The 13,403-nt window shown below is 37.8% G+C and overlaps 1 protein-coding gene across 1 annotated transcript; it reads right to left on the reverse strand.

Moving 5' to 3' along the window:
- Window positions 1–2,781: 2,781 nt before the first annotated feature.
- On the reverse strand, window positions 2,782–13,136 carry LOC103138158 (uncharacterized). The gene is made up of 6 exons (XM_007552276.2): window positions 10,599–13,136; window positions 9,445–9,546; window positions 6,321–6,377; window positions 4,888–4,980; window positions 3,626–3,811; window positions 2,782–3,550 (listed from the first exon to the last, which is right to left on the reverse strand). The coding sequence occupies exons 1-6, from the start codon at window positions 12,942–12,944 to the stop codon at window positions 3,422–3,424; spliced, it is 2,913 nt and encodes a 970-aa protein (XP_007552338.1). The 5' UTR covers window positions 12,945–13,136; the 3' UTR covers window positions 2,782–3,421.
- Window positions 13,137–13,403: the final 267 nt, after the last annotated feature.

A 13,403-nucleotide genomic window follows, 5' to 3' on the forward strand; every position in this document is an offset into this window, starting at 1 on the left:
ACACACTCACACCTAGGGGCAATTTGGAAAGGCCAATTAACCTGACAGTCATGTTTTTGGCCTGTGGGAGGAAACCGGAGAACCCGGAGAAAACCCACGCATGCACAGGGAGAACATGCAAACTCCATGCAGAAAGACTGGGGCCGGGAATCGAACCCAGAACCTTCTTGCTGCAAGGCGACAGCTCTACCAACCGCGCCACTGTGCAGCCACACATGAATTATATGATTTAGATTAATTATTTTAATTTTGATTCTTAAAATACAAAATGTCTTATTTTGGTCAGTCTGATGATGTAATATTAAATGATTGATAATTTGATTAGTTCTTCGGTCACCTTTTTACCTACTTTTTACTTTTACTTGAGTAAAACCAAGTTAAAGTAGTTCTACTCATCATTTTTAATGAATAAGTTTGGTAGAAAAATTAAATGCCTTCCTCTGCAATATTCAACCTCAACCACTAGGGGGCGGTAATAACAAAGCTTTGAGTTTCTTCCGAAAAACGAAGGAAAAGTTGTCAAAATGTCCAGAATTATCAGCTGAAAATGTGAACAAAAACGCAGAGAAGTGATCGGTGTGTGTGTCAGTGAAACGGTTTGGCACCCCAGGGTGCCACGTTCTGTAAATAATGTAAGGTGTTTATGATCCGACTCTATCAGTGGGTATGTAGGTCAGGCACCAACAAGCTGCTGGGAATTATTTTTAGTTTTATTATGATGCCTCAGATTAAACAGAGTTCAATCATCTGACCCAGATACTGAACTTTAATCGCTCCGACGACCTGAACCACAGACACACTGAAGAGTTTATTAAATATTAATATTCACAGTTCCCTACAAAAACTGACTCACGTTTACTAAACAGAAAACGGTTCCGCTTTGCTACTTGAGACAAAATAAAATCTAAAAACATTTCAATTTTCGTCAAAAATTAAATGTTTTAACTGATTTTTAAAGTTTTAAACTCATTTACAAAAATAAAAGCCTTTCAGTTTACAAACTATCCATACAAGTCCTGCTGTCTTATGTCTATAAAGTCAAAGAAAACAACTTAAATTTTAAGTTTAAATTGAAAACATATTCTCTTAAATCACAATCAAGATTGACAAATTGCTGTGTAATCTGATTAAATTCATTATTTTCTATTCATTTTATTTGTTCTTCATGCTGTTATTCTGTCTTTTTTCCACTGTATTTATTTTACCTGTTTGTCTGCAGGTTAAAATCTGTTAACTTTATTTCTGTACAAAGTCCTTTGCCATATTTACCAATACATTGCTAATAATTAATAAAAATACATTTGAAAGAAATCAGGACAAAAAAAAACAGGATAGTAAAGATAAATTACTAATTTCTCTGTACTTTGGTTTTACAGCAGCTTTACTTTAAAAATGTAAAATTTCTGTTTTGTTTTCACAGGAAATCCCTGAAAGAAACTCCAAACCTGCAGTCGCCTGACGCTTCAATAATGTATAAATATTTTATTTAGTCTCTTTGAAAGCAGCTTAAACTACCTGACTGTCTCCAGAAACCTATTTTAATTCAAACTGTGTCTTCTGTTGTGTTGTAAATAATGTTGAAGTGATTTGACTGGACCTGGTCTGTTAAAGCTGTTACTGTCAATAAACAGCGAGATGATTCAGAAACTATTTACGGTTTGGATCAAGCGATCCTGTTCCGGTGTTTAAGTTTTAAAATCTACACACTGAATCCCTGAAAACAGAATTTGAAATAAAAAGAAATGTTTTTGTTAACCGCAGAAGGCAAATTAACATGGACAGCTATAGTCAAGCTAACAGCTACTGAACGCTAAGCTAACAGCTACTTAATGTAAAGCTAACAGCTACTCGGCATTAAGTTAACAGATTTTTGTTTTTGTAGGAATGGTGGAGGGGAAGAGGAGCATCCTTTTGAAGATAATTATATTCAAATATTGCTGTACAAAAACATAAAGCTTAAAATGGTTATAAGAGTCATGCTAATAACTCTGGATAGCCGCTAACGGCTATCCAGAGTCAAACTGAATGAAAACTGTAAACCAAAAACTGAAGAAATAAAGTTAGATGCAACTTTTTATCAATTTGGTGACAGATTAGATGGATGATAACTTCCTGTATGGCTAACTGCTAATGTGGCTATGCTAAAGCTATAGTTCATATAGGAACATGGCCATTGGTTAGCTGTCAAAATGACAAAAACAGTGCAATAATGATGACATGAAAAGATATTCGTTATAGATTCCATTTTAAAAATGCCTTTTAAATTAATATATTAAAATTTAAAACATAAAATTTTCCTTTTCCAAACCCGTTTCTGTTCATTAGTATAACTAATTTGTTTGTCAGTTTCTTCACATATATCAAAGCAATATGTCTCGTTTCCTAAATAATAGTAAAGCATTTTAACATGCCAGTTCTTTGACAGGATGTCGCATTTGTTCTTTAAACTAAAAACAGTACAATTAAACATTTACACAAACTGATTCTAGACAGTTACAGTTAATCATAAATCAGAAAACGTAACACCATCATCTTCTTTCATAAAATAGAGATTCAAGTGTGTTCAAACAGCAGCATGTGTGAAGTTGTCAGTATCTTACCAGCTGCAGACTGAAGTGGAGAATCATTGAGAAATGAGAACGCTAACAGCTATTCAAGCCAAAAGCTCTTCAGACAGAGAGCTAATAAAGCTAAACTGTCACCTTAAATTATTAAATAATCTTCTTTCCTGGGTTAAAGTAAAGTGGGGATTTAGTTGTGTGATTTTCTTAAGCACATGTATTGAACAGGCAATTTAAACAGGGTTTTAGCATAATGAGCATTATTTTTTATTTTGAAGCATTGCATATTTTGTGCATATCTTTTCAAACATCATAAAACATTTTTGTCTCTATATACAAAAGTATTGATCAACATTTGTATTCAGATGTACTGAATGTTTAAGGTTATACTTCACGTTATTTTTAGTAAGGCGATTACGTCGACTTCTCGCTACGACGCCTTATTTTCCGTGTGATCGTGTTAATAATTCTGTTGTACAAATGCTACATTATACTGACATTAAAATGAGTAATGGTGGTTCATTTGTCCAGGACTATTTGTAGAAGACTGCGCAACTGTTCACACAATCTAGTTACAAAGGTCACACCTGTCATGTAACACACACACACACACACACACACACACACACACACACACACACACTGCTCTCCAGTTATCTACAGAGGCTATGGTAAGTCCATGAAGCATTCCGATGATAACTGGTGGATTTATCCAACACGCTGTGAGATTATGAGATTAAATGCGCGTTGTTTTTTAAAGCGTGGTCCTTGTAGTGGGAAGCGCGATGGAGCCTGCGGCTCGCCAGCCTCCGTGGCCCCGAATCGACAGTCGCTGGTGACTCTCCGTACCCGAACATCGGTTAACTCGAAGTCTTCTTCTTCCTCAGAATGTCGTAGATGTCGTCCACTTTGCTGAGTCTCTCAAAGAAGGGGATGAGGTCGAGAAGCTCAGTGTCTGACATGTCGTCAAACCAGGACACGACGGGAACCTGGAGGTTTAAAACGGTGATTTTAGTGGGAAATAAAGTTCAGACTTTAGGCATTTAGTCACCGGAGCAGCGTACCGCGTTGTCTGGATGGAAGATGTAGGAAGCGGGGGAGTTGTCTATGATGATCACTCTGTTCAGGTCTCTGCCTAAGCGGCTCAGGTCTTTAACGTAGTTCCCTCTGTGGTATACGCACGCCTCCCGAAAGAGGCGACTCTGGAAGGCTCCGCCTTTATCCAACAGGTCGGACACAGGATCTGCATACTGGAGGAAACGAGACAGAAAAACACAGGAAATTATAGTTTAGCACACCAGAACTCTGGCAACAGCGTTGATGTAATATTTGCTCACATCTGACCAGAATTTTTATTCCAATGCTTACCTGTTCTTCCCAACAGCCATGTCACCTGAATACTTTATATATAAAGCAGATGTTGATCTAGTCAACTTTATGCTCACAAACATCCAAGGTTGCACTGATTTGGGTGTTTACTTCCTGCTGATACTACAGTTTGCATTCATATTGATGCATTTCCTCATATTTTTATCCCAAGGCACACATGTTCCTCCCAACAGCCGTGTCACCTGAATACTTTATACATAAAGCCACATACTGGTGTGAGAGAGTCACTTTTCTTCACATAATCAAGTCTGTGTTTTACTTCTTTGGAGTTTAGCTGCTGCATGTTAATGTAGATCCTAAAAAGGTTTGTCATGTCAGTCAAACTCTATAACTAAATATCTGGTTAGTTATTTGGCCCTAGAAACTCACATCAAGCTAATGCTACATGTTGGGAGGGAAGGTGATTGAAATACTGTCATTTTTTGACTCAGGCATAGAAAACAAATCATTTCCAGCTGAAGCCAAGTAGCTACTCTAATTAAGTGGGTTTTGTTTTAATGTCACATCAACAAATGACAAAAAGTAAAAACAGCTGGAAAATGACTTTATGCTCACAAACACCCATTGGCACTTAATTCCTGGTGAAAGACAGAAGATCTTTAGTGAAATAAACTCTGTACTTTTTCCTCTGGTCCAAAAAAGCAAACATATTTATGAATTAGTTCCCTGTTAAACAGCCTCTGTGCTGTGAACAGCAACAGTTCATCAATGCTGCAGAGCCGCCATTCTTACAAGTGTCTTTACCACTTTGCAATTCAATATTTAGATCTTTATGGCTCAAAACTATGATAGTATTTAAACTAAGATTTTAAACTTTCATTTTGAGCTAAACTGTAAAAGCAAAGATGAGTTTAGGTGAAAGGTCACACATAAATCCGTCCCCAGTGATGTTACAAGCCAGCATGACGATGACCTGAGAAGATTTAGGGAAGCAAACCTTGGACAAACTCGCGGTGAATAAAACGCACTCAAACATTTCTCCCATCCTCTGGAGGAACTCATCAACATGCGGCCTCTTCAGCACATGAACCTGATGGACACAGAAATACAAGAGTCACTGAAAATAAACTCAACTTTAGAAGGAAGCTAAAGTTGTAATTTTATAGAAATTGTGTTGTTCTTCTAAATGAATTTCCTTATATTTAACTGTAAGATGCTGGCAGCCATGTTTCTGAACCAAGTCATCCAGAATAGGCTTTCCCCACTTTTACAAGCCGATCCTGGAGTACTTGAAGCAGACCCAGGCCCAGAGGAGAGAGTACTTTAAAAAAATAACAAAAATCAGGCATAATCATTTTTCACAAATCAGTTCCTTTTCCAACTTATGAAATTTTAATAAAAACTGTAGGTGTGTGTTTGGTGAATTTTTGATCAAAACAAGATTTTTCTTCATTAAAGCTGCAGTATTTAATTTTTATAAAAAATATTCTGTTTTCATATTTGCTGAAACTGTCACCCTGTACAGAATGAGAGAATCTAGAAACAACCAATCAGAGAAAGGAGGCGGGTCTTACCGCTGTAAATCACCTCTGTGTGATGATTTCTTTCTGGTAGGCTGCAGCTAGAATGCTAATGCTAATTAGCATAGCCACAGATGATGGCAGATAAGCAGATTTCCTTTAACAGCAAGTCATTTCTCCACCATCAACACATTTAACAGCTAGTATATGAGCATGATTGACAGCGCTCAGACCTGCCTACTGGCTGTGATTGGTTGTTTGGTGCATTTCTTCAGTCGGCAGTAGCAGCTCTGAGAGATCGACGTTTTCACAGATTATCCATCTCATATCAAACTGTCACAACATGGCGACAGTTTTAACAAAGATGTTAAAAAAAAATATATATATATATTTTAAAAGTGAAGTTAATCACAGTTAGCATCCAGAAAAAAATAAAAAGCATTCACTGAAGTAATTTTTCATCACTCAAGTAAATGTAACTGGTTGCTACCCAAAACTTTCACAGGAATGAATTTTGTTGTTTTTTGGAAAGTAAAGCCTCAGTCAGCTAGAAGAGCTAATCGCAGCTAGCGGCTAGCAGCTAGCGGCTATAGCATGTCAGGCTGCAGGCTGATCTGGGGATAAGATGTGATACAGACTGAGATTGATGGCGGGTATTTCTGAGAAGCCTCGCAGGCTCTCCTTATTTTATCGGGCCTGAAATAGGAACCTGCAGCCGGGAGCCATCAATATAAAGAGCTTCAGCTCTGCCAGGAGCAGCAGCTTCAAAACCAGCTGGCAAAGCCACGCTTTCACCCAATTATTTATGAAAAATAGGAGGTTTGCATTCAAATCGGAGCCAAATCAAAATCCATTTTAAGCTTTTTAAACTCAAATTGTTTATCCATAATGAAATGATTTAAGTTCCTACCTGATGAACAATTCCTTCAATTTCCACTGGAATGATAAAGTCTGCATTGTTCAAAGGCTGTGGAGATAGAAAACAGACAAGAAACATATCAATTACAACTTTAAGCACTTTAAAAACCCATTCGAGTCTTGATATTCAATTAGTAAAACATCAGAGATATAAGGAGGCGAAGCTAAAAAAAAATAAAATGATTTACTGGGTGAATTCTCAGCATCTGAATTATGCATCTCGGATGTTGAATCACTGGAAGAGGAGCTATAAAGGCGCGGGGCTCGAGTGGCGACGCTGTGATGTAAATTAATTAGTTTTCATATTGGATACCCTGTTAGAACAAGTTCTGCTTTAAATGATTCGGCAGCAAATTTTCCTAAAAAACATGAAAAACAGACATAAAACTAATTAATACTGAAAGCTACCAGTCTGAATTAATTAGAAATAAAGTAAAAAAAAAAAAGTAATAAAAAAATAAACTATGTAAGTGTAATAACATGGCACAAAAGTTTGTGCCATGTTGGCAAAATGTAAAAATATGAGCCAAATGAAATAGAAGCAAGTAAAAATTACATATTTTGTTCATTTTCTTTAGTAATTTTAAAATATCAGCAAGTATTTTCTTTCTGGCATCACATTTATTATTGTTGTTGAAGATAAATTAGACATGATTAGACATGATTGATCAGATTTTCTTTAATAACCCAACATTGGGTTATTAAAGACAATCTGCATAAAACCACGTTAATACTTCTCAACTCAGTTGATAAATAGTTTGTTTTCCAAATAAAGTTAATCATTGATGAAACTTGAAGATATATTTTATAAGTGCATCAGTCATAATTTCAGACATTATTTAGCCACAGATCTAAAACTCCAAGCAATCAGTATGCTGAGGTGAGAGAATCTTCATCAGCGCTGACAGAGAGTGTGCACAGTGCAGCATCAGGTTATTATAACGACTTAATCAAACATGGAGGAACTCATGAATTTCAAAGCAGAGGCTCTCTGCACATTTTATACGTTGTATATAAGCTGTGGAGTTCCTTCCAGGGTTTTTCACATCGTTATGGACGCCACAGGATCAGATGCTTTTCTTTAAGTCATTGCCATTTTTAAAGTCAGAATAATGAGAATAAAAGTCATAATTTTGAGCTCCAATGTGATATTTCTGTTTTAAAGTCATAAATACAATAATAAAAGTAATAATTATGAGAACAAAAGTCATAAATGTGACTTTTAAAGGCAATTTTGACTTTTAAAGTCATAAATATGAGAAAAGTTAATTGAAAATAAAATACATTTCTGAATTTTATCATAAATTTTAATTTTAAAGTCAATTATGAGAATAAAAGTCAACTACAGTTTTTAAGTCATTTTTCTGTTTTTAAAGTCATATCTGAAAAATGAAAAGTCTTTCAAAAAGCATAACTTTGAGCCTTGTAAATATAACTTTCAAACTTAATTACTAATTCAAAACTCATAATTACAGCTTCCTATTGGACTGTTATTTCATGGCAGGAATGGTCTTCCATATGTAGAGTCCCTGAGTTTAATGACTACGACATTCTCTTTTACGTCTTTTCATCTAAACTGATTTTCAGGATGGTAGAAATCCTGCCAACCGGAGACGCATCGACACGTGAGTCAGGTAGTCGTCATTTTAAACATGGCCGCCTCGATTCAGCTCACGCTTACCTAAAGAGCCTCTGGTTTCTGCAGACAGACATGCGAGCTCCTCTCCACCGGCTCCTTTTAGGAAGGAGCAGTGAAACAGAAAGTGATCTACCCGGCAGCTTCTCAGCGTTGGCAGCGCGAGCGAACCAAGAGCTGCACACCGGCACCTACTGAGCACAACTCATCACTTCCTCCGGTCATTTCACTACAGTCAGTAAACATTAAAATGTTAGTTTTGTCTTATTTAAAATGTTATAAAATATTTGCACAGACTTATTTGTATTTTCTGTAGATAATTTTATAATTTTTTTACACACTGCAAAAACAGAAGTATTTTTGGTCCATTTTCTAGTGCAGATATTTATACCACTTGATAAAATACAAAACTAACTTGCAAGATATGGGGTCTTGATTTAATAACTTCTTACTATCGATTTGAAAACCATTGGCAGATCATTTAATTTAAAATTAGACATTTTATTTCCTATACAAGAAATAATCTGCCAGTGGAACAATTTTTTAAAAATTTATATTAGTTTTGTAGTATTTCATTTTGTTTCAGTTGTATATAGGTAAATTTTTAACAGTTTGTTACTTTAACTGATTTCATTCATTTAATTTTGCAGTTTTGCATTTAAATGCATATTTTACGTTTGCGACTCTGGAAACAAATGTTAAGAACTTCTCTCTGAGCAGGGAGCAGTGATGTGTGATGAAGCCAATGCTGAGTTTTATTATCCGTTTTATATAAAACATGGAGTTAACAGAATAATCTTGTCTACACGTTCTGCACAGAAATATTCAGTGACAATCTGTAAGGTCAGTCTGTGACCAGAGGGACGGACACACGCGCCGCTTATTGCATAATTTACCATGTTAGCATTAGCTTCTTCCGCCCACTGCAGCCACTAAAAGAATCAAAATGTATAAAACATATCCATTTTAATTAATGTAAAAACATGAGGCTGCTGGTAATCAGTGGTATTTGTGTGTAAAATGTGTCATTCAAATCCTAAAGACCAAACTATTTCTGGGAATTTTTGTTGTGAGAAATCAAAGAATCTGAACAGTTTTGCATATTTTTCATCTAGAAAGGTCAAAAATTAAATATGAAGAAAAAAATGAAATGAAAAAAAAAAGTATGAATAAAAATGTATTTGTTATGAAAGGCATCATAAGTTTTAAATGCAGCCATGTTGTTAGTCTCTGTTTTTCTATCTGGCAGCATTAACTTCTTCATCTTAAATGAAACGTTTAGTGGAAACACGTGAAGAGGACCCTGCTGCTTTTGCCTGGATGTTCAGAGCAACTTATGGCATTCAGCGTAAACAAAAACAATTTCAGAATAAAAGTCATTGCTAATTAACAGTGCAGAGTCTGACAATTTCATTGGATGTAATTTCTGCTGTCAGCCTCCTATTATGACTGAGAAAGAGGCTCACGCCGGGCAGCTTACCTTAAATGAACTATGCACCAGAGTTTCATCCAAATCAATGACGACACAGATCTTTGCTGGATCGTCCGATGCCGACTGGGAGAGCAGTGGTTTTACTGGAACCTGCAGACAAGCAGAACGTTGGCGCCTGAAGCTCAAACATGGAAAACAATAAGAGTTTGACTTTGAACATGAAAAGCAGCAACCAAGCATGCTGATACGGAGCGCCGTTCGTAACATTATGTCGAGAAAAATTAACAACAATCTTATTAGCTTATCAGAAAAAAATTATAGAACATTATCTCGTTTAATTGTCACAGTTTCAAACTAAATATTTAACCTACTTAAATATTTAGTGAATAAGCTAACTATTTAACTCCAGACTAAATATTAAGCTTTAGCTCAGAGCTTATGTTGAGCTATAAGCAGACTTTCAAAATAAAAGCTGGCTCTTGGTTTAGTTTGTAAAACTAAGTATAGGTTCAAGATAAATATTTGGATTTCCACCTAAATATTTACCTTCATGGCAAATATTTAGCTTGCCAGCTAGTTTCAAACTATGTGGTTTGCTAAACTAATACTTAGCTTCAAACTAAGTATTTAGTTGCTAATTAAATATTTAGCTTTAAACCAAATATTTAGCTTGCCAACTAGCTTCACACTAAGTATTTTGTTTGCCAACTAAATATTTAGTTTCAAACTAAATACTTGACTTGCTAAATAAATATTTATTTTGAAACTGACATTTATAAATGACTGAACATGGTGAAAATATGACTTTGAAAAATGAACCCTAATTTTTTTCTAAGCTAAATAACCAAAATTATTGCTTTATAATTTGAACTATGCAACTTCAAACGGCTCCCGATAAGCTGTTTCAGGTACTTAACAGCCTTAGATGTGTTGTGGTGTTTCTGTGAGTGGTTACAAGAGACTTGATGCGGCAGCTGCTGCCATGTTGATACAGAATGTCAGTATCACAACATCATATCTTGTCCTTCAACAAGTGGTCAGTGACTCTGGATTCCTCATGCTAAAAACAAACTGGTATGACCAAACAGGTTGTATGTGACCCTAATGACCATGTGCAGCAGGATACCGTTGCTGACACTCCGTCTTAAATGACTGGGTTTATTAGAGGATCTAAAAAGTAGTAAATATGACACATATTGTACCTGCTGTGTCAGTGGGATGCAGTATTCACATTCACAGTTCTCTATGGTTTCATCGTCACTCTGCTCTTCTTCTGAATCCTGGCTTGCTGTGGCCTCATGTTTTGAGGCAACGTTGTGAATGACACCCAGATGAGGTGCAAGGTCTGAGATTCCCTGCAGCTCATTTTCAGGTTCTAGACTTTGCTCTTTATGGATTAATTCAAGGACATTCATTCCCAACACGATTGATGATTCCTCGACATCCTCCGGTCCTTGATCATCATCATCTTTTCCATCAGAAGACCTGCTGTCCAGAATAAATCTGGTCAAGGGCCGTGCATCTGAAGACTGAATGCTTCTAATCTGATATGCATAGTAATCCTCAACACCTGCAGGAAAACACTCTCTGGTTTGCTCTTTGTCGGTGAGTGTCCAATAAGGCTCCATCTCTGAAAATGCAGAGAGGCCATCCGGTTCAGCATCTGGATTCTTATCGTCCTTAAAATCAGAGGTCGTCTCAGTGAGGGGTTTGGACATAACTTCACCTTCTGAGTCAATGTCCTCACCAACAGAGTCTTTGTCTTCACAAACATCTCCCTCCACAGAGATTTCTTGGGCACATGGTGCAAACGTGCTCTCTGCTCTGAATGAGTCCAGGTAGTACTCGGGTTCTTCGTCATAATCATCAGAAATTTGCCCATCGTATCCCCAGGCTTCATCATCATAATACATTTCATCCTCTTCAGAGTCCTGGTAGTATTCTGGATAAAGACCAAACGGCTCATTATCTTCAGCTTCATCTTTTGTTGAACTCAATTCTGATTTTAGGGTCCAGTTCTCCAAACCACAAGATCCGGAGTCTCTCTGGTTCAGGTCTTCCTCCTCTGAATCTTCACAACGTTCATCCTTTTCTTGGGTGTTTATTTCAGTTGCTTCTTCAGTACGCACATCTTTCTCCTGTTCTTTGACCTCTGTAGTTTCCTCTTTGTGAGCCGTTTTGATGCTTTGTTTCAGAGCTTCCTGTTCAAGATGGAGGTGATGGTGAATGTCGCCCCCATCAAAACAGGAGATATAATTCTGCTTTTGTGCAAATGCCTGTCCAGAGCAATCTGCTCTATCAAATAAATCAAAGTAGTCCTCAATAACTGTGTCAACGGCAGAAGTTTTCTTTTTATCCTCCTTGCTACTCTTCTCGATGCTCGGATGTTTTTCTGCATCATTCTCTTCGAAGGATTCCCACTGCATGGGCTCGTCACTTGAATCATCCTGAGCTGCTTTGTCGGATTCCTCGGATGAATCCGAGCAGGGATCAGAAGGAAAATTGTTGTCAAGACAAGTCTTGAAGGATTTTGAGTCGTCGGAGGACAGGTCTTCCTCGGCGCAGGATTCAAAGTTGCCATGTTGACTTGACTCGTCCTCTGAATCGTCTCCATGCAACTCGTCAACATCTTCAGAAGCGTCGCCTGTAGAGGTTTGCACAATGTTTTCCTCTGCTCCGTCACTTTCACAGGGGTCACCAGGTGTGTCCTCTGACAACGTGGACTCTTCATCACTGACCTCCATCTCGTTACAATCGTAGCTCTCCTCCTCTTCATCACAGTCATTGTCCTGACTTTCATCGTATTCAGAGAAGTTAACAGCACATGTTAAAGAGTCCATGGAGTCAGAGATGTTTTGGGTGAAATTCTGCTCCGAATCCTCAATTGATCGGTCCTGTTCCGAGTCAGAGTCCTCACACTGATGATCCAGAGGCAGCTTCAGGTTTCCTGTGCACTCAGACACAAAACCAGGCATTTCGGACTCTCCAAAACTGTCAGAGTTCACTTCCGATTCATCTGGCTCATAATCAGAAGAGTCCGACTGTTGATCAGAGGGCTTACATTGCTGAAATAATAGGAGGTGTTCTGGGCAGTGTTCACCGCAAAGGCTACTTTTAGAGGCTAAGCTATGATTAGCACAATGCTCAGAGGACTTGCAAGCTTTAAAACACTCACAGTGTTGAGGACATTCATGATATAGTCTGCTTAACCCTGCACACTCAGTGTCTTCAAGGGCACCGTCCGGTTCAAAATGTCCATTGCTTGAAGAATATTCTTCAAAGCTCTCAGCCGGTCCTTCACAATCCTTGCAGAGTTGAGTCTGCGGTGCATTCATGTTGCAAAGAGGAGGAGGGTCCATTCCTCTGCTGACACTCTGCTCCGTGTATCCCACAAGGGCCTTTATGTCCAGCTCACTTCCCTTTGAAGAGCTGCTCAAACTTGCAACTCCTGTTACTTTAGAAACCACACATTGTCCAGAGAGAATCGCTCCAGCAGGAAGCTCCCCCTCTCCACCAACTTTCCCCTGCTCAGAGTTCTCCAAATACATTGCAAAAGTCACTTCTGAGCCCAGACAATGGGAATTAAGATTCTTTGCTCCATGCAGAATCCAAACAGCAGGCACCTTTGGGATCCATTGGGAGAGGAAACTCTCAGAGCTGAGATCACTGCTGGCTCTGGAGAGCAAGAGCAGCGGGAGCGACAGCACTCACGATGACATGACAGGTTGTCACAACCAAAACTGAGACTCGACCCTCCCTTTGCCAGACAGCAAGCAATTTATTTTGGGTGCTTGGAAAGACGTGACAAATAACTTCTGGAATATCAAATCTCTATAAAAGGCTGAAGTAAGGAATAAATCTGAAACCGACACCTGAGAACTTCTTGAGCACTTGATCTTCAAACTGAAGCAGGCTAGAGGAAGGTTGTTTTCCCAGAGAAAACTCGCTTTAACCAGAAAGAATGCTGCAAGTTAATGTGTATGACAGGGTTAATGATCCATCATTGC

This window comes from Poecilia formosa, unplaced genomic scaffold (assembly GCF_000485575.1).
Source record: "Poecilia formosa unplaced genomic scaffold, Poecilia_formosa-5.1.2 Scaffold47, whole genome shotgun sequence".
Taxonomy (NCBI): Eukaryota; Metazoa; Chordata; class Actinopteri; order Cyprinodontiformes; family Poeciliidae; genus Poecilia; species Poecilia formosa.

Excerpts from the sequence above, each read along its gene's own strand:
- LOC103138158 (XM_007552276.2), bottom strand. The coding sequence starts at position 12,944 with ATGTATTTGGAGAACTCTGAGCAGGGGAAAGTTGGTGGAGAGGGGGAG. Across the intron at positions 4,981-6,320 it reads TTGAAGGAATTGTTCATCAG|GTTCATGTGCTGAAGAGGCC; the intron begins GTAGGAACTTAA and ends TGTGTCCATCAG. Across the intron at positions 3,812-4,887 it reads TCACCGCGAGTTTGTCCAAG|TATGCAGATCCTGTGTCCGA; the intron begins GTTTGCTTCCCT and ends CGTTTCCTCCAG.